This window comes from Telmatherina bonti (assembly GCF_933228915.1).
Source record: "Telmatherina bonti genome assembly, chromosome: 23".
NCBI lineage: Eukaryota > Metazoa > Chordata > Actinopteri > Atheriniformes > Telmatherinidae > Telmatherina > Telmatherina bonti.
The window spans coordinates 20,875,475-20,902,213 of NC_136632.1; the positions used below are offsets into that span (position 1 = coordinate 20,875,475).

The 26,739-nt window shown below is 38.9% G+C and overlaps 3 protein-coding genes across 4 annotated transcripts in view; 1 reads left to right on the forward strand and 2 right to left on the reverse strand.

The window, feature by feature from the left end:
* slc41a2b (solute carrier family 41 member 2b) overlaps positions 1–7,555 on the reverse strand; it is a 46,033-nt gene extending 38,478 nt beyond the window's left edge. The window contains exons 1-3 of the mRNA XM_079263196.1: positions 7,491–7,555; positions 5,319–5,994; positions 1,894–2,001 (exon numbers count right to left, since the gene is read on the reverse strand). Of these exons, the coding sequence (XP_079119322.1) occupies positions 1,894–2,001; positions 5,319–5,861 (651 nt within the window). The 5' untranslated portion in view covers positions 5,862–5,994; positions 7,491–7,555. The remainder of the gene's footprint in view (positions 1–1,893; positions 2,002–5,318; positions 5,995–7,490) is intronic.
* A 701-nt stretch (positions 7,556–8,256) lies between these two features.
* On the forward strand, positions 8,257–11,187 carry nopchap1 (NOP protein chaperone 1). Its single transcript, XM_079262931.1, has 4 exons — positions 8,257–8,361; positions 8,738–8,812; positions 8,902–9,023; positions 10,431–11,187. The coding sequence occupies exons 1-4, from the start codon at positions 8,301–8,303 to the stop codon at positions 10,620–10,622; spliced, it is 450 nt and encodes a 149-aa protein (XP_079119057.1). The 5' UTR covers positions 8,257–8,300; the 3' UTR covers positions 10,623–11,187.
* Positions 11,188–12,752: 1,565 nt separating this feature from the next.
* aldh1l2 (aldehyde dehydrogenase 1 family, member L2) overlaps positions 12,753–26,739 on the reverse strand; it is a 28,262-nt gene continuing 14,275 nt past the window's right edge. Inside the window, exons 15-23 of one of the 2 annotated variants that reach the window (XM_079263005.1) lie at positions 26,585–26,690; positions 26,361–26,448; positions 25,962–26,055; positions 25,776–25,875; positions 25,578–25,676; positions 25,332–25,497; positions 17,680–17,785; positions 17,385–17,584; positions 12,753–16,471 (exon numbers count right to left, since the gene is read on the reverse strand). In XM_079263005.1, the coding sequence (XP_079119131.1) occupies positions 16,416–16,471; positions 17,385–17,584; positions 17,680–17,785; positions 25,332–25,497; positions 25,578–25,676; positions 25,776–25,875; positions 25,962–26,055; positions 26,361–26,448; positions 26,585–26,690 (1,015 nt within the window). In that variant the 3' untranslated portion in view covers positions 12,753–16,415. Of the gene's footprint in view, positions 16,472–17,384; positions 17,585–17,679; positions 17,786–24,003; positions 24,141–25,331; positions 25,498–25,577; positions 25,677–25,775; positions 25,876–25,961; positions 26,056–26,360; positions 26,449–26,584; positions 26,691–26,739 lie in introns of those variants that run through there. The other variant, XM_079263006.1, reaches the window with a different exon arrangement.

Below are 26,739 nucleotides of genomic sequence, written 5' to 3' on the forward strand. Positions count from 1 at the left end.
CTGTTTGAAATCAAGAAAGATAACCGTGTTTTATGGCTAAAATTATCATCAGAAATTATTGATACTCGGTGGTGCCAAAAACAAGCTGAGCTGGAGTTGTTATTGTGAGGATAGAAGGTAAAGTTGTGCTCATATTTATTCATCCCCTTTCATTAAAGAAGGGAAAAAACAGCTGCCTGTAAAATAAGCTGAAATTGACGAAAGTAATAATAAATAAAGATTTTATGAAAATCATGACATTATTTTCTAATTCTGGTTCAACAGAATTTTTTTTTAAAAAAGCAAACAAATAAGATAATTTATTAAATATTACATCAGTCATAAACTAATATTTAGTTGAACAATCCTTTAATGTTTCCGCTCCTGTCAGGTGTTTTCTGTTCCTCTCAGTCAGACTTCTGCACCTGTTGACAGCTATTTTGTCCCACTGTTCAACAGAAAAGTGCTCTAATTTGTCCAGGACCAATTTGTTTGTTTGTTTGTTTTTTCCTTTCAACTCAATTAAATTAAAAAACTCTGTCTTCGATTACAAAATTATATTTTTGCAAATTTTTTAATATTATTCCTTTTTTAAGTCTCCAGTTATTTGAGTGACTGTTGTAAATTCAGCCTTTTCTTTAATGAAAGGGGATGAATACATATGAGCACAACTGTAAATAGCAGCATAAATAACTGGAAATAGCTTAAAACAGTGTAAATACGTAATGTTTCAATAACTATATTTTGTCCCCTGAAAGCTGAGACTAAAGAGAAGGACATGCAGATGAAAAAAATCTTGCTCACTTTCTCTGTGTTTTATTTATGCAAAGAGCTGTTTAGAATAAATGTGGCCTTCATGGTGCTATGCTTATTGATGCATTCATTTTATATCATCTAGCATCATAACATGACAACTGAGGCCGTCCTCAGAAAATAATTATGTATACATGTTGACTGAATAAAAGGATTTCAGCGTCAACATGCACTTTTACTATAATAAAGAAAAAACAGGTTACAAAAACAGCAAGAAATGACTTGGTGTTTTAACTTGTCTAATTACTGCAGACCTCGTTCAGTATTTCCCTGCTGACGAGGACTTCGGCAGCATGAGGGGCAAACGGTTTTGGGAAACCGCTGTGGACAATTTGCACACTGTTCATGTTGACACAGGGCTGTGAATTGGGGGCTTGTGTGCAGCGAGCTGGGGGCGGACAGGAAGAAAAATCCAAACAAAGACAGAGTCCTGCTCAGTCACTTTTACACTTTCTTCCACCTCACAAAGTCCCAGCAGAGGAATGCGGTTTGACAAATATCTGCTGAATAATCGCTTGCAAAGACACACTTTTATGGACTGTCAGATGCTGCAAATGTATGCAGACAAGGTTGAATAAGATATAAACCTCTTCACACCTCACAGATATCTGCAGTTTGCACTTTCTAAAGCTGTCTAATCTGCCTGTGGAGAACGCACCGGAGCTGTAATCACAGAGCCAACAAGCTGGACAGTATGGAATAACAATCAGAAGGTTGGTGATCTGGCTCCTGAGAATGTGTGTGAATGGTTGAATGTGGCTTTTAGTGATCAGCAGTGTCACTACCACAGAAATGATGCCATTACGCTGATTCTTTTCTTTCCAAGGAGGCAAAATGCCTGAAAATCTCCCAAATATAGCAAAGAGGGGTCAAAAGAACATAATAAGCTCCTTTTTTTTTTTTACTACCAAGTTGGAATATAATAATGGTAAAGAACACAAAAGTGCACAAAAAGCGAAGAGGAACACGGCATGACGCTACATTTGAGCCATCTGACTGCAAAATGAAACTGCATCCTCCATTAAACTAAGACGTGTTTACACAGCTTGTACAAATATTACAGCACGCAACATTTCGTGTGTGTGTGTGTGTGTGTCTTACTGCTGTGGACAGCCTTGAGGCCAGAGTCATCTCCAGGTTCCCCTTCAGGCCGAGCAGAGCAGGAACCAGGATGAAGATCTCAGTGATGTACTGGAATGCTTCCCAATGCTGTGGACAGAAATTAGATCTTTTTTTTTAAACTGGTCTGACCTCCTTTTATATCTCATTATCACTCCGCTTCATTTGACATTGACATCACAAGGCTACCTTATCATTAAGACAGGAAACGGACTTATCTATCAGTCTCACAACACCGTAATTAAAGCCAATAAAGACTTTCATACGTAGAAGTGTAAAGAGCTGTGAACATGGATCACTTCTTATCATCTGCTGTTTGCCAACTAAAACCAAATATTACTTATCTTCTTTATATTACAACTACATCAAAGGATAAAAAGCACAGTGGGCGAAGTATCCAAACATCTTTGGGCTTCATATTGTGGAATTATCCGGTGATCTCATTACTGTGACATGATTAGATCTTATTCGACTGGTTTATTTTACCCAAATGACAGCTTCAAGTCTAAGCGAGCTGATTTATGTCTTCATTTTCACATAGATTCTATTTTGTTCAAGTAAAAAAAAGACTTATAGAAACCAGCACTGGCATGTTTTGTGGTTTTTTTTTAAACAAGTCACAATGACTTCCCCCAGTCACCTGTGTGCCATGAAATAATTCAGCACCGTCCTGTTTCAGTCAGACTGACGTGGAATATCTAGTTTAGCTGAATTTCTATACTGAACAACTAAATCCTGATGTAAAGCTTCCTAAAATGCTTCCTGTTCCAAAATGTACATGCAGGAACTATAAGAAAGGGTCACATTCCTCTTTTTTTTGCTTTTACTCCTTGGTTTTTCTTCCTTCTGCCCTCTACTGTCTCTTTTCTTTAAATTTGTGAACCACAGATGCAAAGCTTATTGGTTTTATTTACTATTTATTCATTTTGTTTTATTATTTTATTTCTTATTCCTTGTATGATCTATTGTTTTATTGTGTTGTTTATTTATCTCATAATTTTTGGCTGATGTTCAGGACTTTGTCCCAACTTTGATTGTTTTAAAGGGCTTTATAAATAAAGTTGAGTTGAGTTTAAGTCTCTTCCCCATACTTTAATGGTTTTTTTTGTTCTTTTTACAGTACTTTTAACTCTGTAAAGCACTTTGCTCAGTATAAACTGTGCTTAAATGTGCTAAATAACACACACAATGTGCTTACTTACTTTACTTTAAGATGTTTTGCTCTTTAAGGGGAATTTTTCATTCCCAGTATTACCATATGGGAGGGAAAAATCTCTGGAAGATCACCTCTATAACATTTCTGCAATGTTTCAGGATTGCAGCAGTTTACAGAGCTCTTAAATACCAGCACACAGAATTTAGACTATTAACATACCAAAAAGTGAGAAAGCACTATCTGAGATGCAGAAATAATTTGGTATTGTCAAAAAAATAAAAAGAAAAGTGGGAATGAGTAAGCAGAGGAAAGGGAGGGGAAGACCTGCCCAAATGCTGATCAACACGAATAGCTAGTCAACCAACCACAAAGCATTTAGTCATGTAGACATGTATGAGTCATGTAGATGTGGTTAACATGACTTGCTCATGTTCAAACTGAGCATCAGAATGAGGAAAAAAAAAGGGGATTAAAAGTATCTCTAAACGTGCATTACAAACTGGCCTGAGAACTTCAGAAACTGCTGATTTACTGGGCTTTTCACACACAACTAGGGATGTACCGATACCGATACCAGTAGCTCATACCAAGCGTGTGTACTCGTACTTGGTATTAATAAAAGTGTACTGATACCACAACCGATACCAGACTAGTTAAGCCAGCGCAGATGTGTTTGATGACATGCTTCGGACATGTTTTAAAAGAAATAAATGCCTTAAATGTTAAAATGTGACATTTTTTGTTACACTAAAAGCTAGATGTTTGTTTAAAATCCACACATTTATAGTTGTATTTAGGTAAAATGTACCAAATCAAAATAAAACCTGTTGAAATTGTTAGATCTGTAATGTTATTATATTTATATTAGTGAGGTAACTTCAGAAAGGATGGGTCATTTATTACAACCCAATGAAATCTTACACAGTTCTAACAGCAATAATAACCATAGTCACAATAATGTTCACATAAAGACATTTTGTATCGGCAAATATTGGCATTGGCAGATATTCACATTTCAGATCGGTGCATCCCTACACACAACCATCTCTAGGGTTTAAAGAGAATGATCTGGAAAAGAAAAAAATATCTTCTGAGCAGCAGTCGTCTGGGAGAAAATGTCTTGTTGATGTCTAAGGTGAGAGGAGAATAGGAAAAGACTGGTGGGAAAACAGTACAAGGTCTGCAACCTTGTTGCAGACCTTGTACTAAATAATCCATTATAAGATTTTTGCCATTTTTATTGTTTTTATTGATCTTTTCACTCGTAATCTTGGGCACTCTATCAGCAGAAGGATGGTCTGGTAACTGTGTTGTTTTTTCTTAGTTTAAATCAAGAAAAATGACGGACAAAAATTTTTTTAATACATTTTTTGTTTTTAATCTACAAAAATCAGCAATATCAAAGAATTGTGAAAATCGCAATTTAAATTGAATGGGCACCCAAAAATCGACAGCCTTATTTTATATCCTAACTATACAGGAAAATTGCTCTGCAAAGGTTTTGTTTTGTTTTCAGAAGGAAACACCCTCACGGCGCATCCTAATCACAGCTGTCAAAGTCGACCTGATTTTTTAAAATCACCAGACCAAAACCTGTTTTATAAATAGAAACAACAACAGCTCATATTTGTACACAAGTATCTTCTTCTATGCTGTGATATTAAACAGTGTATTATCTCATTTATGTGAAATCATATGGTCTAATTACAAAGTGGTGTCTCTGACATCAACTTTAGTTATAGAATGGTTATGTAAGTGACAAATAAATCCTCCATTTTATTCCTTTTATGAGAAGATTCATTGGCTTGTTATTACAACCACGCAAGTATCTGTGTCTGTTCAGCATAATAATACAAAAATACCCTATTTACCTATTTATACCTATTTATTCTTGCCACTCTCAAATTAATCATTTATTCATTCATTAACCCAAAACGCTTAGTCCGATGAAGGGGAAGCTGGAGCCTATCCCAGCAGTCTTTAGGTGAAAGGCAGGGTACACCCTGGACAGCTCGCCAGTCCCAAATTAATCATATTGGAGCAAAACGTCTATTGGAATCTCAACCCAGGACTTTGTTGTGGTCATGACACCATGTTCTGTAATGTTCACCTCATTCTGCACAAAGCTGAGTTAACAGAACAACGTCCACAGCAAACAAAACACTGAAAATCTAACAATTTTCCTTTAATCTGTGTCGAGCTCTAAACTATTCAGGCTGATCAATAATAGGAGTGTTGTAGCTCAGCTTACCTGGACAATGTCCAGCACCATTCCAGCTGACACGGTTCCAAATCCGGCGAGAAGGAAAGGCACCAAGATCTGGAAAGCCATCGCGAGTGGGGACTCCTTGGGCATATTTGACACATCTGCTCCCAGCCTTTCCTCCTGATCTTCTTCGTCCTCCACATCTGCCTCCTCACCAGATAGTCTCCTCTCAGGTAGCATGGGTTCAGTCTCTGAGTAGCCTCCATCTCCACAATCAGATAAAGTTACAGAGTTCCGAGAAGCCCGGTCAAGGATCCGTCTCCCTTCTATGTGAGATGTCTCTGCTCGGTATCCATTCTGTAGTGAGCCTCCTTCAGGTTTAGCTCCGAGGTCCACCATGGCCAAACGCTCCTCCTGCAGCTTGGTGTAACCGGTGGGAACCATGGTTTGGAAAAATGAGGTGATCCGTGCCGTGGGGACAGGTTTCAGGGAGAGAGAACTCCACCCGCCACCTGCCCCGGTCATACGCACAGTCAGACTAGAGCCGAGGGAGTCCCCGAAAGCTTCTCCCAGATTCTGGATGCTCATGATGTGGTCTAAGATTGCAATGTCTCATCTCTTGTTATCTAGTTTGACGCCAGACTTAAAACTCTGCACACAGTGGTTTATACTGGATCAGACACACCGCCCATGCGCCCACTTGTCTTTGGGATGCATCTGCCTGAGAGAAAATAAGAAAAAAAAAGAACAATCATAGTAAAAAAAAAAAAGAAGAGCATGGAGTCCCTAACAGCAGCATTAAATGACTTTCTGAGAATCCCAAGACACAGCAGTGTCAGATCTTGTGCTGCTGTTGTCTGACATTGTACTTATGCGTTCATCTGCAGAGCTCTGAAACTGTCGAATGATATTGTACAAGCGCTGGTCTGTCCTAGGATAAGCTCTGTCAGGTTCACATCTAATATCTGGAAAAACTGGCACTCCTGCCTATATCTGTAATTCTTCTTCAAGTTCAAGTTTATTTATTTATATAGCACATTTCTACAGCAGCAGTGCTGAACAATAAAACAAGAACATTCCACAGTTTAAAATTAAACACTGCACATTAAAAATCAATAAAATCTGGACACAAAACAAAAATCTAAAATAAAAGTTTAAAAAAATTAAAATACACAAGAAAAAGCTCAGGTATGACCAAATGCCAGTGCAAAGAAGTGGATTTTAAGGACAGACTTAAAATCAGAGACAGATTGAACAGCTCTGATGTGAAGGGGAAAGCTATTCCATATTTTAGGAGCAGCAACAGAAAAGGCTCTATCACCCCTGGATTTTAATCCGGCCAATGGGACCTTAAGTAATAATTGAGAAGAGGACCTAACAGTCCTGGCTGGAGCATGTTGATGTAACAACTCTGGCAAATACGAGGGAGACAAACCATTTAAGGCTTTAAAAACAATAAATAAACAATTCTTGCATTGCACTTCTACTTTTGCTGTATCTACCATTTTATTTTTTTCCCATTTGATTTGATTTGATTTTTCTATTTCTATGGACCTGGATTCTGTGTCCTTAATAAAGCTTGGATTGAACTGAATTGAATTAATTGAATAAATAAAAAATATTAGCATTTAATAGCAGGGTTTGATGCAGAAAACAGCCTTTTATTGTTTCTCTGCATCAGAAATAAAGAAAAACAGCTTTGATGGAAACCAAGACACACAATGTGTATCATCAGGAGTCAACAGATAACCAGAAACTACTTCTAATCAACCTTAAAGCCTTTAAAATACCACAGTATTACATCTCTAACAGGAGGAAGATCAACATATAAAACTAATCATAACTAGTTTAATCTATTAGCTGTGAATTTCAACCAGACACAGCTTTAGAAAAGACAGTATTTAGCCTTCTTCAGGTCTCATCGGTATAATTATGAAAGCAACTCTGTTTTTACGTCTTTTAACAGCAGAATCAAACATTTAGCGAATTATTTAGTGAAGAAAACCAAAGGTTTATTTTGTGTTAGCTGAATAACACGGTGCTGTTAGCTAGCTGTGCAGAAATCAAAACAGTAGGAAGGAGGTGAAGATACCTGCTGTTCGCTCAACGTTATACGCAAACCAGGAGAAAACTAGCTAGAGTTAGGGGGGAAACAACAGTATACTTAATTAAGTATAAATATTGTGTGGTTTTTTTTTTCTTCTCTTTTATAGTTACCTCTCTAGTAAGAAGGAATTTCAAGCAGGGGTGGAGATGTGAGTCTTCCTTGACAGGCTGCCAGCAGGCTCCGCGTCACAGCGAAAAGTGCCTCCAAAGATCGTCTATGCAAGGTTGATGAAGGTCTTGTTTTGAAAAGGTCTTGTTCATTCTTTTTAAAGTACATTCTTACTTTCTTTCTTTTGCATTATTCTCATGTTATTTAATTCTATAAATAAATTTATGTCTGTGTAATGTATTTAAAAGCATAAACCACAGTACAAAAAGCACATCGACAAAAATATTTTTGTTTCGTATTTTTCACTGTTCATTCAATTATTTCATCTTACAACGGACTAATATTTTATACATGCATTTATAACATTGATGAAGTAGAGAAAGTCAGCATTTCACTTTAATGACACGAAGATTAACTTGCAATAAAACGCATACGTATTACGTATGTATCGGGTGTCAGTATCGACATCAGAGTAAGACCTCTTTATACAACTATTCTCTGTATATAAAAAGATGTGCCACTCAGATATGTTTGTTGCACTGCGCAAGCGTAGAGTAACCTTTAAAAATAAAAAACACACACACTGTATGGGTTTAAATGGCATTTAACAAGTACTAAATATTTGATGAAGTCAATTAAACAGGGTCTGAAAATGATGTTTGTTTTATTACGCCCAAATGTTATACATAGTTTTTTGTTCTTCCGTATCGCTAGAGGGCGCTGGAGGACAAAATTTATGGGGTCTTAAACTTTAACCCGGATGTGGAACCCCGAGTAACACATGTCGAAGAAAACAAACTATCTTTCTTAAAATGGAGTTAAATACAAAGAAAACGAGTTCACGGGCTTTATTGACGTGCGGAAATGGCAGAGGTTTGTTTTTCATTTTAATACAATAAAACGAGGAAGAATGAATTACCAGGAATAAACTATGTTATGTTTTTAAAAGAAATATCCTGGCTGACAACTGCTCACCACAGTGGTTTGAGACAAGTCAAACTAACTTAGTTTGTGTAGTAAAGACACCTTTTTTTTTTTTTTTTTTTTTTTTTTTTTTAATAAGAAAGATGTTCTAAGTTAAGCATCTAGTAGCTTCCTCTAAGCTGTTACAATCCCATATTTTTGTTACCATTTTCAGGGTTATTCTAAGTTTTATTTTCACTTTTATCTCTATATTCCTTAAATTGCTATTAGGTGTTTGTAGATTAGGTGTTATTTAGTGTCAATAACTTTTTTTCTGCGCCACTAGGTCTCAGTGACAAACTTCTCCTCAAGCCAAAGGCTGGAACATCCCTACAGACAGAGAGAGTCCCAAGAAGCAGCGGTGAGACTTCTTCACAGGAAAACAAAAAATATATACATATATAGAATGTGTTTATAGTTGATGTTTTGTTTGATTTGTCTGTGATTCAGTGCTAGAGCGGCTGCAGAACTTCCTCCCTCAGATGGCCGAAGCAAACAAGAAGCTGAAGCAGCAGATGGAAGACGCTCCTGCTGGACACTTTGACATAGAGAATGTGGAAAAGACAGAAAAGGTCATAGAGATGGTCGGTGTCAGTCATCTTTCTAACATCATACTGTGTTTTGTTGCCATTTTCCACAGCCATACATAAAGAATCTTTAGACTGGTGATCAGATGAAAAACCTAGTACTGGCGCTCTTTTGTCGTCAGTCAGCTTGCATGTGTAGTTTTAACAACACAATGTTGAAACCATGAGCTTTTAAAGAACTATATGACAAGATAACATGAGCAGGTTAAGAGCATTGATCATGGACAGGGGAAGAGATCATGTTTAAGGAACTCAAGAGTTGCATCCTTTGCTGACTTTCTCAGACCAAGATCTTTGTTTTAGGAAAAGAAGTTTGGGTATGTCGGTGTCTTTTTTTTAAAATGTATAATCTTAGGATGAAGCCATCCATTAATTGGATGGCTTCATTTCATTATTAGTAATGAGGGTCCTGATCCAGTCTGTTGCTGTGAAGAGAGGTGACTGATGAGATACAAGTGGCTGAAATGATCTATCTTTGGAGGGTGGGCTGGGGTCAGTTTGATTGATCAGATGAGGAGAGGTGGGGGGGGGGGGGGGGGGGGGGGGGGGGGGGGTGTCCCTTGGGCCTCCTTCTCCATCATGACCTCAGATGAGTTTTAGAAAATAGATTAGAACCAAGATGAGAAGACAAATTGGCCTGGACCTCTTTCACAGTTGCTATGCATGCATGCCCTTCACAGTGGTCTTTGAGTCATGAGGAGAGAAAGTAAGCACTGTTGCTAACACAGCTGTTTGAAAACGCAGAATACAGAATAGGGCTGGGCGATATGATGATATATATCTTTTGGACGATAGAAAATGTCTCTTTTAATATGAGACTATCGTTTAGGCCATGATAAGGTGCTTTACTTAAGTATTTTACATCAAGATGCACTTTACGGCATGCACGCTGCAATATACAAACAAACATGGAGAAAGTCGGTAGCAGACGCGTTTCAGAGCAGGATAATTCATTAAAAGATGACCAGCCAACCAAAACGGATCAGCTTGTTCACAAAAAAATGGGAAATTTCTGTTGCATGGAAAAGCGCTCATAATAAACTCCAGACGCAAAATGCTGCACCAGGTATTTACCTGTGAAACGTCATACAGCCATAGTTCCCACAGATGGAAGGAGATCACTGCTGCTGTTGTCAAGCACATCTGACACATAACTGATGACTCGCACAAAATGACACTAAAACCTTTATATCCTTATGGGGATATAAAATGAGCTATAATGGGATATGAAATTTTGGTCCGATCGCCCAGCCGTAATACAGAAGATTCTTTTTTTTTTTTTATTTATCATTTAACTTAATTTCAACATGAGTCTCCACAAGGCTTTAAGTGCAATAAAACATCTTAATACATATAAATAAAGTTATGTAATTTCCTCCTTTTTTTCCCCAGGATGTAGCGCTGGTGGAGCTCAACGGGTCAAACAGCGACTCTGAAGGCAGCGAGGACACGTCGGACTCTGAGGAGTCTTCCGACTCGGAGAGCGATGACGGCGAGGTCACAGAGCAGAACCTCAAACTGCCTGGACATGAAAGCAAGAAGGGGAAGGTCAACATTCAGGTTGTGGACGATCAGCGGGAGTAGAGGAGTGAGCTGGACAGACTTGGACAAGTTTTTTCTCCACTTGAGGAACTATTTCTAAAACTACCGCTGGGGTAGTTTATTCTGGTGAAGGGGAGCAGAAAGCTCCTGCATGGAGACTCGTAGACGCTTCTCATCCCTTTGGGAAAGACATTTGATTTTTTTTTTTTCTTTATTCCATAAAAGAGCAGGAACAGATACTGTAGTAACTTCTCTTGTTTGGACGTCAGCTGAGCGAATGCCCTCACTATGAGTACGTGTTAAGGTGAATCTACTTGTTTTTATTAATCATTTTCATTACTTTAGTTTTCCTTTCACACATTCCTGTATCTGTTTAGGCACCATACTTCCCTGCTGACATGAATGACAGAATTATGAAGAAAGATACGAAATCAAAGCCTCAGTTTATCCATTAGTATTTTTAATAATTGCATTAATAATTGTTAATTTTAGCCTCAAATAGTTTTAATCATTCAGTCAAGCAGAATATTTAAATATGGTAACATTTATGCAAACATAAAGTAGCTTTGTAATAATTATAATAACAATAAAAACCTTATAATAAAAAGATTTATTCAAAGCTCACCCTCAGCATTATTAAGAACACCTTCCTGATGCCGGATTAAAGCCATTTTGTCTTCTGAATTGCTCTTATGTTTCATTGCACAGATTTAACACGGTGTTTGAAACATTATATTTGCTTCATACTGACATGAAGCATCACACAGTTTCTGCACATCCATGATGAGAATTTACCCTTCCACCACATCTCAACGCTTCTCATTTAGACTGAGGTCTGGTGACTGTGGAGGCTGTCTGAGTACGGCGAAGTTGTCTTGTTTGAAAAAGCAGTTGGAGATTTAAAAAAAAAAACAACAGATTTTCAGATTTAATAAAACAATTTTTCAAAAGTTAAATAGATTTTTCTTATTGAACCAGACAGAATTAATGTAAAAACATTCTAAATAAGGCTAATATAAGAAATATTGCAATCCCAATTTCCAAAATGTTTTACACTAAAAGAAAACTGAATGTAATGACTTTCAAAACTCAAACACCAATATTTTATTGACAGCAGGATGTGAAAAAAGTACAACAACACTAATTTCCTTCTGAGTTAAAGTATTTTTCATTTTCTTTACAGTTTAATAAAAACTATTTGGTCATTTTAAATTTGATGATAGCAGCATATCTCAAAAAAAGTTTGGATGGCAGCGAAAGGCTGGAAAAGCACACAGAAACTGGTCCGTAACATGACTTGAGGTAAAAGTAGCACCTTGGAGAGGCTGGATGCTCAAGCGAATGTGCCATCATAAGTTTAGCATGTGCTCTGTGTCAGTGACGATCTCACTTGTTTAAGTGAATTAAAGCGTACACCTTTTTACACCGCCAGTCTGTGGTTTCGATATAAAAAGGAAGCTTGAGAAAACTCAGGTGGCTTATAATGGTTGTATGAAGCTGCTGTCGAGACTGTCAAGAAGTTCCTGTGCGAGCCATGTTTGTCAGTGTCGGGGCACCAACCTGCCCTGCTGTCTTACCTAACCTGATGCATACAGCATCATGTATTATGTCTGAGTCCGAAAATAATATAATAGCTATGTTGGTTAACCCTGAATGCAGTGTTGTCAGATTCTCTTCCAGATTATGGAACCATTGGCGAACCTCTTTACAGATGTGGACAAAATAGTTGGGATAATGTATAATATATAATTCATTATATAATTCTGTTGAAGCATGGTTGAAAAGCAATGTCTGACTTTCATTGGTTAAATTTCACAGAATTTTCATGTTTTATTACTTTTGTCAGATAAAACTTATTTTTGTGATTTTTTTTTTTTTCTTTTATTGACCGAAAGGTACCAACAGTTTTGTCTACGTCTGTATATGTTGGGCACTGATCATTGTGGAGTCCCTTGTTAGGAAAATGGATAAAATCCGGTGCATCACATTGGTGTGGTTGATTGTCTGGATGTTTGCGCTCAAAAATACCAAATTTTGAGTAAACAATGTGACTTTTCCCAGCGACTGAGTTTGTTAACACAATTTACAATATCAGCATGACACAAAAGAAATAAAATCAAAAACATGTAAGGCTGACACTGCTGAAGGAAATACTGTTTATTGATGGGACTGCTCTCACTAGCTTTGTAGCCCTTACTGCCTGGAATCACAACGAGATACAAATATAAAACTAATTTCATGACTTTTTCACATTAGTGATGAATAAAAACATCTAGCTGGTGTTTCAGTAAAGTGTTACAACATGTACAGCTTTTCTCCGTGACAAATCGTGTCAAAAATATATTAAATACTCCTTTTAATCCTGGTTTTGTAAAAATAATATTTACAAAGAAAGTCAGATTTGACAAAGGAAGCAGAGTGAATGTCAACATTTAGGAAGCTAGAAATAAGTGCTGTAAAATACCAGAACATGCAGATGGAGAGCTAACAATGGCTTTGTCTAGTGATAATTAAATGCTGCATGTTTACAATACTTTGTGTGCTCATACCTCCTATGAATGATAAGAAAAATAAGGCTTTTCATGTTTCACTTCCAAATCAAATATGACACACTGTACATTCTGACCCCACACCGTGAACCATTTGGAAAAGATTTTTTATCTAAGAATGGTAAATAAAAAGATGTCTTATAACTTCTGACTGTTTTCTAAATGGAAAGTTGTATATCTTGAACATGATATGAAACAGCTAGCAAATACAAAAAATTAAATGTACATTGAAAATTTTTAAAGGATTAAAAGGTTAAAACTTAAATGTAAAGTGATCAGACGTGAATCGCCTTCTGTAACTTCATTAAGACTTAAGTCAATCAAAAAAAAGCCCCAGTATTTCCTTTTTTAATAAATAATTAACATTTTGTGTTTCTGGTTTTCTTCACAGTTTGACGCTTTTCATTTACTGAGTTGTGGCCAGAAAATAAACTTCACAAGCGATATCTCGCTGAGTTGTGGGTCGTTTGCTTGTATCCCTTCACATGGATGTTGCAAGCCCAAGTTCCAGGAGAATGAAGTGGTGGTCAAACAAACTAAAAAGGGTAATGTGCAAAGGAGGCCGAGAGATCTTGCGAGTGTTTTCAATGTTTAGATGTAGCTACACACACTGGAGACTGTTAAAGGTGGAGTAATACAACAAAGAATTAAAGGTGCAATGTGTAAGAATAACTGACATCTAGTGGTAAACATGGGCATAGAAATGACTTCAAAAGCCAAGCACAGCTACAGATATGACTACTGCACTACTGGCAACTACTTCAAAATGGGTATTGGCTTTTTCTATGTACTTTTTAAGCTGTTGTCCAAAACAATGCTCTAACATCTATCAAACAAAGCTAGTTCTGCAGTTTTATAGCTCAGAGGATTCTCAAATTGTATGGAGTTGTTTATCTGTACTAAAAACGGTAGCACAAATATGGCAGTTGCCATAGACTGTATATAAAAAGATGACGGAGCCTCCGTGACGTCACCAATAGGTTTTTGAAGAGTTGAATTGAAGCTTGGTTGGAAGTTCCGACCATCGCCATCTTGACAGGGGCATGTGTGTCGTCTCGCCCGGAAAATACAACTATGGGCAAAGAGGTGGAGCTGAGAGGGGAGCTGTAGGAGTCATGGTGGATGATTGACATCGAGCGAACTCCGAGCTGCCTGTAGCTAGGAGCTAACCGAGCTAACCTGGAGATAGCAGGACCTAGCCAGCTAATGGAGGTAAGCTTGCTAAAGCTAAAACTGCAGATATTCTGCATCCTTCTTACTTGAAGCAGGAGATCAGGTACCTGTCAATCAAAAGGACACGCCCCTAAATGTGCCAAATTTTGAGATTAAATTACTTTTAAATGGGTGAGTTAGAAAAAATTCACTCCCCCCACAGTTGTCATGAAGGTAAACCTGACCTATTAAACTGAAAATGGATTTTTGAACCAGGCTGTAAACATGTTTATTTCTGCTGTGAAGTTGGCCTTTTAACATGGGAGTCTATGGGGATTTGCTCTGTTTTGCAGCCAGCTCCCCTAGAGGATGAAGAGGGAACTGCAGTTTTATGCACTTAGGCTTCTATACACCTATGCACTTAGGCACCGCATAGGCTTCACTTTTATGGAGGTTGCTGCTTGATGCTAACATACAGAAAGTAGATATAAATGACTCATTTTAAGAGAATAAAAACACAAGTTATCAGATGTTAAAAAAAACAAACAAAAGAAACAGTTTTTAAGGACGTTACATTGTACTTTTGTTGACCATTGATTTCCTTACACACTGCACCTTTTGGCTTAGTTCCCCTGTTTCCAGATGGTGACAAACTGTGCCAAAATGGCTATTTTGGTGACCTCACTTGTCCACCTGGACTAAACTTCCCAAATTTCGTTGTGCTTTGCTTTATCAGAGATAATATTCATATATTTATCTAAGTTTTGATGCAGGTTCAGAGCTACAGCTGCATCATTCCAAAGGGACAGTCTTATTCTTACCAAAAGTGTTGGTTGTTTTCCTGTTTTCAGGCAAGCTTGAACATTTATTTTTCTATTTACACTATATGCCATGTTCATTTATTTCTCACCACTAACACATTTACACATATTTACACATCTTACCAGAATTCACAAGTTTTCCCTTTACTTTGTAGTCATGGAGAAATGATGCAATGTTAGAGAGGGGGCCTAAAAAGAAAGGCAAAGGGTTCAAGGGTTAACTTTGAACTCTGTGTGGATGAAAGCAATTAGGATTCAAACCCTTCATGAGAAATCATTGTTTCTAGGAATTTAGTGTGTTGTGGTGTTTTCAAAGAACAAACAAACCACGATCTGCTGTTTTATTCTATCATGTCCTAGATTTTCTATTTACATTGTCTGTTTGCTGGAACATCCTGGTAAATGAAGATAAAACATTGGCCCAGGTTAAAATAAACTCAACTCATGTTGTTAGAAGATTCCTGTTTAGCAAATGACTGGAACAACTCAACTCCCTTTGATCCCAAAGAAAGATTTTCAAATTACTTTTCTCATGATCTTTTTGTAAAATCCTTGTCCTTTATGAGGAACCGAGAAGTAATGTCACCATGACAACCACTGTAACAGCCAAATTTAACATATACATGGCCTCTTCCAGCAAGTAAATGTGTGCCACAAATACAAGGTTGACCACCACTTCATTCTACGCATAACTAATAAAGTGTATGTTTCAACTATACGCATCCAGCATCACAGAGATATTTAGGAACACAACAGTTTTTGTCCAGTAATGAATGGAAAAAAAGAGTTAAGGAGCAGTGAAGGCAGCATCACTAGTTAATAAGGAAAGAGTGATGTTGAATGAATAGAATCCATAAAGAATATATATAACAATAAAAAGGGGTTTCAGGAGGAAATGAGGAGTGATGTTTTGTTCTAAATGTAAAACCCACTTCTGTTTCTTCAATGCTTCTTTCTAAAAAATTGAGATGCAAACAGCTTGACTCACATTAGGCAGGGTGGTGTTCAGCTGAAGTTCGATCCACATGGAAGAGTGAGTAAAAAAAAAAAAAGAAACCTTTTCTGCGATTCATATGAATTTTCAGAGAAAACTAAGAAAAAGACAGGCACCTTGTCCACATTTATGGCTAACAAACAACCAAGCTCTCTCAAATGTTTGTACAGTACTCATGACCACACACTCACACTCACACACACTGACTGGAAAACGGTGCAGTAGCACACTGAAAGCACTGAATGCTGGATGTCTGACTCGCACAGACTGACCAATTCTTTTCCTGCACAGATGCGGGTCAGAGTTCGCTGGGAGAGCCTCAGTACTCCACAGTGACTGCTTTGGTCTTGAGGTATTCCATGAGGGCGTCCTCTCCTGTGGTGGAAACAGAAAACATGAACTGGTTAGGAGCTTGTAGGGCAGGGATCTCCAGTTTTGGTCCTTGAGAGCTACCGTCCTGCAGCTTTTAGTGTTTCCCTGCTACAACACACTTGATTCAAATGAAAAAGGTTCAAACCAGAGGTTCAAACAACTTGTTGTCGTCTTTCTGCACCTGCCTGTTAATGAGCCACTGCTTTGGGTCAGGTGTGTTGCAGCATGAAAACACTAAAACCTGCAGGATGGTAGCTCATGAGGACAGGAGTTGGAGACCCCTGTTGTGGGGCTTCTGAGAGACCCTCCATATTATCCACAGTCAGAAAAAGGAGCCTGTTTTTCCAGAGGATGATTGGCTACAGCCAGTGGTTTTAGGGATAGCCACAGATTGAGTTGTACAGAAACCAATGCTTAACAGCGCTATTCTCAACTTATTCTCAAGTGTAACTTAACCATTAAGGGGCATATTGTAGTAGAGCCCCCCTTAAATCAGCATTTAGAACAAAATTGTAGGAATTGATGTTGATTAAAAACACACTTATAAAAACACCATTTGGGCTTTTGAAGTAGTTTCTGTAAGAATTTTACTACTGCATCTAAAACCACAAGACTGAAAGTGACATAGGCAGAGGGAGACAGGTGTTGTGCGGAAAAACACCCCTGCCATGAAAAGCACCCACTCGCAAAGGATGCAGTAGCAGCATCTGGCCTGTAGATGGCGTGTATTCATTAGTACCCTTAAAATGAATGAAAAACATGCCATCTACAGGCGAGATGTTGTTACTGGTTTTATTTAACATCAGTTTAACAATATTTTTTTAAATACTGATTTAAGAGGGGTTCTAACCTACAATATGGTCTTTAACTCCATTTTTACATTGGAACATGTGACCAAGCATTAGTTTCTACTGACCGAGGTCTTTGCCAAAGCCTGACTGCTTGAAGCCTCCGAACGGTGAGGCGACGTCGGTCTTGTTGTACGTGTTTACGAAGACAGTTCCGGCTTCCAGTCGCTCGCTCACATACATGGCCTTGTTAATGTCACGGGTGAACACGCCCGAGGCCAGGCCATACTCTGTATCATTGGCTCTGTGAAGCACTCCATCCACATCACTGGGGTTTGGAGTAAGAGGACAGAGGATGGGTGATGGTTAGCCACATAAACAATGCGGTAGTTTGATGCCAAATTGCCTGTTATGTTTACTTACCCATCTTTGAACTTGGACACCACCATGACAGGGCCAAAAGACTCCTCTTTGGCGATGAACATGTGGTCCTCCACGTCAGTGAAAACAGTGGGATCCATGAAGAAACCTGAAGGGAAACAGCCACAAATATGAAGTCCGGACTATGAGTTCAGTGCGAATAGGATGTAAATCTTTAGAACATGTTTTTATTACCAACAACAGGATTGATTATTGTAACGCTTTGCTTTCTGGTTTCCCAAAGAATAAATCAGATCTTCAGTAGGAATGTTGACTGAGATCATACATGGAACTCATTTCACTACTTCACTATCACAGTTATTTATTTATTTAAACAACCTTGCATAGTCTCTTCTGCCTCTGATGTCTCTTTGCACAAATACACCTTTTTCCCCCTAATATCTGATAGCATTCTTAACCCTTAGAAGCCTTTTTCCTTGTGATGGCCTGGCTTAACTATGTTTTTCTTTATTTTGTAGGTAGGTGTTGTGGTGGAAAATACTCTGGTCTTGAGAAGTTGTAATACATCTAAGAGTCAACTGTCTTCTTACAAAGAACATTTTATTATAAACTAATACAAGCACACGCTGGAGCTTGGAGAGAGAACTCTCTCTGCAGATGCTGAAGTAACACCCGATTATAAACCATGCTTAACTCCTCCTAGTTGCTGGGCAGACCACAGAAAACAATCATTCTCTCCTCCAAAGCTAAACTGAGCTCACTAAGCATCAATCACTCACTATATTACTTTATTACCTTTAACCTTTAACCTTTAACAACTGGTCAACCAAGCAGCTGACAAAAACAGATGTCCTGCAGGAAACTCTTCCTGTCTCAGACTTTGTCTGCACATTCCAGACAAGGATCATATAACTTAAAGAAAGCTTTGTGCATAGACACAAAACACAGCAGGATCACAGCAAATCAATGCATATATGTCTAATACTTAATAAAAACCAAACTCATAATAATTTCTCCAACACTCTCCCTCCTATTGGTCCTACAGGACCAACAATAAGAAGAGAAATTGTTATCAGAATGCAAAAATACAGACAGAAGACAACATTCTCAAAACATCAGGAGCCTCATGCCTATAAGGTTTTAAAAGAATCTTTCAGAAATTACAATAGTGAGGAGCTATTTACTTCAGCTTCAAAATCTGAGTCTAAGAATGAATTTAAGAAAAGTGGAAACAAATCGTTCCTCTTAGGGGGTGACAGAGGTGTAGTGAAGACACTGTCGGCCTTCTGGTGGGACTTGGCATGTCACAGTCACAGTGGAGCGCTTCTTTCACCTCTCACTGATCTTGCTTGAGAGCGAAGGCTGGTCTTCAGGTGTGAGAGTAGACTATCTCACTTACCCACGCAACCACAGGGATTATTCTGCCCTTTGTTGGGTGGTGCGTTATTCTTCCATAACTTCAGACTGAAGAGCTTCAGGAGGTGCAAGCAATCTGTAGTGCCAAGCAGCTCACTCTGCGACCTTTACCACTGTCTGGGTCGTCAGGACAACCTGAAATGGCCTAAACCATCGATGTTGGTTCCAGTGCTGATGTTTAAAACTTCTTATCAGGACAAAATCTACAGGCTGAAGTGAATAGAGCTGCGTAGATGCTGATTCATGAAGGGCAGCTTTCACCTGTGTGCAAATGCCTGAAAAGGGTTCTTATGAGGTTAGGACAGTATGTTAAAACATTACTTTCACACAGAGCTGTCTCTGAACAGGCAGTCTTGGAAGGAACCATGCCCACTTGGGTGAGGGTCCTGCAAAAAGAATCACAAAAAGGCCCATGTTTCCATGTTACGCATGTGCATATACATCAGAACCAGAGAAAGTACTTTTGGTCCAAGGAAGACCTGAAAAGAGAGCCAGAAGGAAATTTCCCCGTCTGCAACCTGTGGGAGGAAAACATTCAGGAAAATGGCATCCAGAAAGTCATTCATAAGAGAGCACCAAAACATGGACTTGTTTTCAGCTAAAGAGTAAGCTCAAGTAATGAGAACTGAGACGGAAGAGCTGCAGCCTCCACCGCGTCACAGTCAGAGCAAACAGCATCAAAAGGAAAATCAAGTCAGGGTCAACTAGAGGTCGGTCAGGGGCCAGGCCTGGGGGGTGCAGAAGATAGTCAGTTTCAGCTAAACAGTCATGGAGTAAAACATGAACAATACAAAGCAACAGTTAGGGCCACTCATTTATCTGGTAGGTAAGCATTCAAAGTAACCAAATTCATTTAATTAATTATTGCAAAGTTCCTATCAGGTAGTCTCATCTTAACCAACAACCAGAAAAATCCTCTAGTACTGCATAGCAGGACATGTGTCAAACTGGACTCCCAGCAGTCTGACCAACACTTATCCATGCTGGAACTTCCTTTCTGATTTACTGCTCGTGTTGTTTATGTCATGTCTGCTAAATGACAGAAGCAGAACCACACTGAAGAATCTCTGCATATATTAAATAAAGCTCATTCAGAACTGTTGATTTAATCAGTAATGTAGTCTAGTTTAGTCTCATGGTTTACTCTGGTTTGTCTCTCCCAGACTTCAACAGACCCATTCAGAAGCAACACACACATGCAACAGCCAGCATCCTCATTAATGCATAACACAGACAAAACTGAGATCATGATAAGACTGGCTTCCTATTCCAAATATATTGTGAACATAAGCATAAGCATAAAGCAACAAGATGTAAACCCATCTTTAACAGCTGGACTTCAGGTACTGAACAGCCAGAGACCTTCAGGTCATAATAAAGCTGTTTGTTTTCTATCTACATTTGAACTAAAGCAGCATTTAGAAACAAACTTCTAATACTGATGGCAAAACTGTTTTCATCTACAACAACACGATGCACACATGTACGTGCACACACTCACAGCAGCACTTCTTCCTTAATGATTTTAATGCAAACGTGTGTAACAGAAAAGGCCAAGGCTAACGGTTTAGCATAGTTAGCTTAACTTTGGAAGTATCAATACTGTTACAAATAATCTGCCTCATATTCATGTTATTTTGAGGACATACAGGGCTTAAATGACTTGTTTGTTTACCTATTAAGCATGTTAACTAAGAGACTGGTCTGTTTACTGGCAGCCATCGCAAGAGTTGGTCCTACTCTTTAAACAAAAATCATCTGATGTGTATTTTGACCACTGAGCATATCTGCTTTAATTCAAAATAATGAATTCAGATTAGGGATGAAACACCAAGCTGTCAGCAAATAAAACACGAAGATTGTTGTACCTGTGTTGCATTCACTGAAGTCGGGAAATTACAAAACTACCTTCTTATTTAATGTCATATAGCGGCTTATTTTTTCCCTTTTGACATCTATTCTGTCTCAAACATTAAAAACTTAGTATTCATCACCTTTTTTAAAAAAAAATCTATTTATTTTCCTATAAGGCACAGCGTGCCAGAAGTTAACTTGTCTGTATGAACTGTTCAGCTTCCCTGCAGCAGAGCAGAGATGTCTGTGACATTGTTCAGTTGCAGAAGTCTGCAGGAGTGCAAAATTTTATGCATGCTCATAAATGTGGTATAAAGCTAAGCAGAAACAGTGAGTAAATGTTTGGTTGTAGGGCCTCATTTCTTGGCCTGGTCTTGTGTATAATCATTCAGCTCGTATCACTCGATCTGCTCAGGAGTCAGACGCGCCACAGCCACCATGCTCTCCTCCAATCAGCATACAATCAGAAATTCATGCCAGGAAGTGCCCAACACATGTTCATCAAAGCTTCCTGGTAGATAAATCAGGTTCATATGTGTAATTAACAAAGAGTGACATGTAAAGGATCAGAGTGGGCAAAAGTTCAAGGAAGGAGATCCAGGTTTTCCACAGAGAACTGAGTGAACCCAACAGTCTTTCTGACAGAATCAGGGTGCAGCTTATTCCAGAAAACATCATCTGACTCTGTAGTCGGGGTGGGATTCGTGCTGCCTGCCGGCCACATCCGTTAGTCTTTTAGTTCCAGAAAATCCCACAACTGTAACACAGTCTGAGGACAAGGAGGATCCATCACCTCCAGAGGTCAAAGGTGAAAATCCAGCTCAAATGTCCACCATAGGAGCCATATCCACACTGTTCACAGTCACAACCAACAGGGCTCTGCCAGACCCTCTGGTTCTGGGATCTCCGGGCCATCAGCAGCGGCCGGGTCTTTGCAGCCACATCTGCATATCAGGTTCTGCTCCAGGACTCAGAGCTGTCACAGAAGGGAGGTGGAATGATGCTGTAGGTTGTAGGGACCGTTTCTGCTCCAGTTTCCTGACTGACCACATGTGTGACACCCAGAACTCTGCAGTGACCCGGATCAAGAACTCACTCTCTCCCAGCCCCTCCTCTGAATCCCCTCCAGGCAGGATAGACAATTGAGGTCCCTGTGGACCAAGCTGCATGCTGACAAGGGTTTAGAAAGGAATGCTGCAACGTGTCCAACACCATACAGCAGACGAGCTTTTGAGACTGAACCATTTGGTCATGTAGTGTATTTTCTTCTCCAGTAAGGGGAAAATAAAGATCATCGCCTCATAATTATAATAGTTTTCTTCTGAATCCTGTGGCAAACATATTATGTGGACCATGTTCTGTGCTGTGAACATCCTGTAACTTGAATATTACATTGTAATTGTGTGTGTGAGACTATATTATCAGTGGATTTATGACTCAGTTCTCTCCTGGGAAAGCTGAACATGATCTTGCTAAGAAGATACACTTGTTCTGAGAACTTCTCTTCTCGCCGTTAGCTCACATTTAGCTAAAGTGAATTTATTGCAAGAGAAATTTACTCTGGCAAAGTTACGTTGGTTCACCATTCCTATTTTAAGGTCAAGAATTTTCTTTTTTCCCTAACATTATGCTTATTTTCAGCATCCTTCAGCTGCATTATTTATTTCCAGTTTATCTAAATTTATTTAGACATGCTAGGTGTAAATTAATAATTGCAGTAGTAAAGGAATAAAAATCACCTTGTAAATATGTGAAAAGGAACAGACAGAAACCTAAGCTTATTGCCTACACAATGTACAGTAATTTAACATAATAAGTTCCTAATACTATAAATCAAATCTCTCACATTTCAGATGTTTTCTTTCTCATTATGTTGTTGCTCTTTAAAATGTTCTCAGGTGATAATAAAGAATTGCTTTTCCTTAGGAAAAGGTTCCACATTCATACAGGGAGTGGCTTTTATGCTCTTATAAAAGCTTTAGGAAGAAAAGCACAAGCAGCTATTTTACACAGGATTTATATGTTTGTTTCTGCCTAACATGCTATGACATCATCCCCTTCAGTGAACAGAAGGCCTTTAATAAACACACTCTTTTTTTCACTTCCCTCTCTGGGCCTCCTTCATGTCTGAAACTCTCTCATACATTTTTTGTTGTTGTTTTTTATATTTTTCTTACTGCAGTAAATTAGATTTTACACAAACAATTCACTTCAACAGTTGGATGAATGCATGTGAATGGGTCGTGCCCCCACGTTTGTCTACCCCCACACAAGCTTCTAGGCTCTCCTGCGAGAGTCCGGTGTGGCTTCACAAGACGTGGTTTTAATTCTCCACACAATCAATCCAATCAAGTTTAACACAGGAAATTTTACACAACCACCCCAGTTTCCCCTCACATGAAGACAGAGATTTCAACTCTTTAATGGTGCTGTACATCAACCTCCTACTGCAAAGGAACTAGTTCTGTTTGCAGCGGATGTACACAGAGGGTCAATTCCACACCTTTGTAGAATTATCAGGCAAAATTCTCAATGTCTCCAGAAACCAGCCCACACAGTTTCTTCTCTGTTCCTCCTCACTCAAGATGGCTTTCCTCTCCGTCTTCTAACTCAAGGTTGGCCTGGTCTTGCTTCTCGAGCTCACAGGACTTACTGACTAATTTACTGGTCTCGGTCTTGTAACTCACAAGATTTACTGGTCTGGTCTTGCTACGTCTAGCTCACAGCACTTACGACTTGGTCTTGTTACTCACAATTTTTAACTTAAACTTTAACCTAAACTTAACTTAAACTCACAGGATTTTATTTATGACGTCAACCTGGTCTCGTCTTAAGTTATTCTCTTATCCCTTGAGTTATTATTTCGATGAGGAGGTGAGGAGGAGAATCCCTGTCACAATGAGAATAATGAAGACAATTGACCACAAAACAGAAAAATATTGTGATTATTAATTAAGATATTGATTATTAATTTGTGATAAATTTCTAGTAATGTTTGACTCCAGTTTGAGTCTGAAAATTAATGTAAATTTAGAATAACACTTCTCACCATTGTCTTTTCACACTGGTTCAGAAGGAGTCCTGGCGTAGTCGACCACGGGTGGGAGAAAGACGTCCTGTCCTCTGAAATTCTCTAATTGAGGTTCTTAGGATGAATCTGTCGATTCAGGTGGCCAACCCGTCTATCCCCAACCTGGGCGGACTGACGCAGGATCCCGGACGAGCCCCAAAAACTGTGGTGGAAAATACTCTGGTCTTGAGAAGTTGTAATACATCTAAGAGTCAACTGTCTTCTTACAATGAACATTTTATTATAAACTAATACAAGCACACGCTGGAGCTTGGAGAGAGAACTCTCTCTGCAGATGCTGAAGTAACACCCGATTATAAACCATGCTTAACTCCTCCTAGTTGCTGGGCAGACCACAGAAAACAATCATTCTCTCCTCCAAAGCTAAACTGAGCTCACTAAGCATCAATCACTCACTATATTACTTTATTACCTTTAACCTTTAACAACTGGTCAACCAAGCAGCTGACAAAAACAGATGTCCTGCAGGAAACTCTTCCTGTCTCAGACTTTGTCTGCACATTCCAGACAAGGATCATATAACTTAAAGAAAGCTTTGTGCATAGACACAAAACACAGCAGGATCACAGCAAATCAATGCATATGTGTCTAATACTTAATAAAAACCAAACTCATAATAATTTCTCCAACAGTGTGCTATGGGAGGTTCCAGTCATCAGAGCACCTGGCTGTAGCACACCTGCCTATAAAACGCTGTGGGATGTTTGCTCTTGTCCTCTCTCAGCCCACAGCTTGGTTTGTTCAGACACTGACTTGCAACCACTTTACACTACGGATTTCCACATTTACACGCTGCATACAGGTACTTTAAGTGCTTTCTTTAAATAAATACATCTTTATGTATGTACAGCATGGCCTTCCGTCATTGTTGTCACGGCCTTCCGCGCCGGTCGTGACAAATTGGGGGCTCGTCCGGGATGTTTAAAATATAATCACACATAGGAGTCTGAAGAGGAACAAGGTCAAATCTGTTGTTTTTGATAAATTTTTTATATTGGATTTTTGTAAAGGCCCTGCAATGGACTGGCAGGCTGTCCAGAGTGTATCCTGCCTTTTGCCCAAAAACTGCTGGGATAGGCTCCAGCTTCCCCACGACCCCATAGGATTAAGCGGTTTAGATAATGAATGAATGAATTAATGATTTTTGTTAAGGACTTTCGTGCTACTTTAAGTTTTGTATGAAAAGTGCTTTATAAGTAAAGTTGAATTGATTGATGAATAAGAAAACCTTAAAAACTTTAATAAGGAAGGCCAATGATTTATTTTAAAGTAAACAGCAAGTCTGTAAATTTGCATACACTATAGTGAGTAAAAGCAGTTGAGCATGATGTACCTGGTCTATCCACCTGTCTGCCTCCATACACCAGCGTGGCTCCCTCCTTCACTCCCATTTCGCAGTACTCCAGCAGTTTGTCCAGGTGGGCTTTGTGGTTCTGTGGGCCGTGGTCTGTAGACCGATCCAGAGGGTCTCCGATTTTCATTTTCTTGATCTCCTCCACCTTGAAGGATAATGGTGGGCAAACTAAAACAATAACAAGAGTTTGGAAGGTGCACAGTGTCAGTGTTCTGATCTACTCACCACTCGGCTGATGTACTCATCGTGTATGGACTCCTCCACAAACAGACGTCCAGCAGCTATGCAGTTCTCACCCTTGTTGAAAAACACAGAACTCATTCCCTGTGGAGTAGGACACAAAGCATTGTTTTTAATTTATATGAGAAAATAATAATAATAAAAAAAAAAATAACTCAACCAAAATGTTAATTTCTCTCTCACCATACGAACAGCCTTGTCCATGTCGCAGTCACTGAAAATGATAAGAGGTGATTTCCCTCCCAGCTCCAGAGAGACCTTCTTCAAGTTACTGACCGCACAGCTGAAAGAGGAAACCAAAGGGAAATTGCATAAATACATTAGCTGCAATTATCTGATCCAAGAACCAAAAACTATGTGGGTTCTTACCTCTTCATGATCTGTTTTCCAATCGGCGTGGAGCCAGTGAAGCCCAGCTTGCGGATGTCTGGGTGATCGGACAGACGTTGTCCTACCATTCCACCTGGATGAGATGATGAAAGGCATACAGTCACTGAGTAAACATATGCCAAACAGAAATGCTTATAGTAAACTCTACGGCTGAGTTACAATATGAAGCGAGGTGGAGAGAGATAAAAGTGCACCAAAACTGCGTGATCCTGATGCTCATTCAGGTAAAAATGTCACACTATTGGGAATGTAGGAAGGTCTTGCAATGACACAAGCCTGGAGGTTAAGATTAGGAAGCATTGTCTTTGATTTTTACAGTTTCCTGATGCATTTAAGAAAGGACACAATGTCAAAAAAAAGGTTCTTTAGGTTCATTACCAGAGCCAGGTAAAATATTGATGACTCCTTTTGGAATGCCGGCTTTCACGGAAAGCTCAGCAAACTTCAGAGCAGTCAGTGGAGTAACCTGTAAAGATTAGAAATAATGCTTAAAACAAAGCTCTCTCCGTCAATGCTCTACTGAACGAAATTAAGATAACAGTATAAGGGGGTATGAATGATTTCATGTTTTGTTGTTGTTTATAACATATGCTGATGCTCACCTGAGCAGGTTTAAGAACAAGTGTGTTTCCTGCTGCTAGACAGGCAGCACTCTTCCAAGCCAGCATCATGAGTGGGTAATTCCACGGGATGACTATGGCACAAACGCTGTCAGAAAAAACAAATACACATAGCTCAGGAGGCCGCACTTACAAAT

What these genes read in the sequence shown, in the direction of transcription:
- nopchap1 (XM_079262931.1), top strand. Translation starts at nt 8,301, where the DNA reads ATGGAGTTAAATACAAAGAAAACGAGTTCACGGGCTTTATTGACGTGC. An exon ending in GACGTGCGGAAATGGCAGAG is followed by an intron (nt 8,362 to 8,737) that starts GTTTGTTTTTCA and finishes CTGCGCCACTAG; the next exon opens with GTCTCAGTGACAAACTTCTC. An exon ending in GAGAGTCCCAAGAAGCAGCG is followed by an intron (nt 8,813 to 8,901) that starts GTGAGACTTCTT and finishes TCTGTGATTCAG; the next exon opens with TGCTAGAGCGGCTGCAGAAC.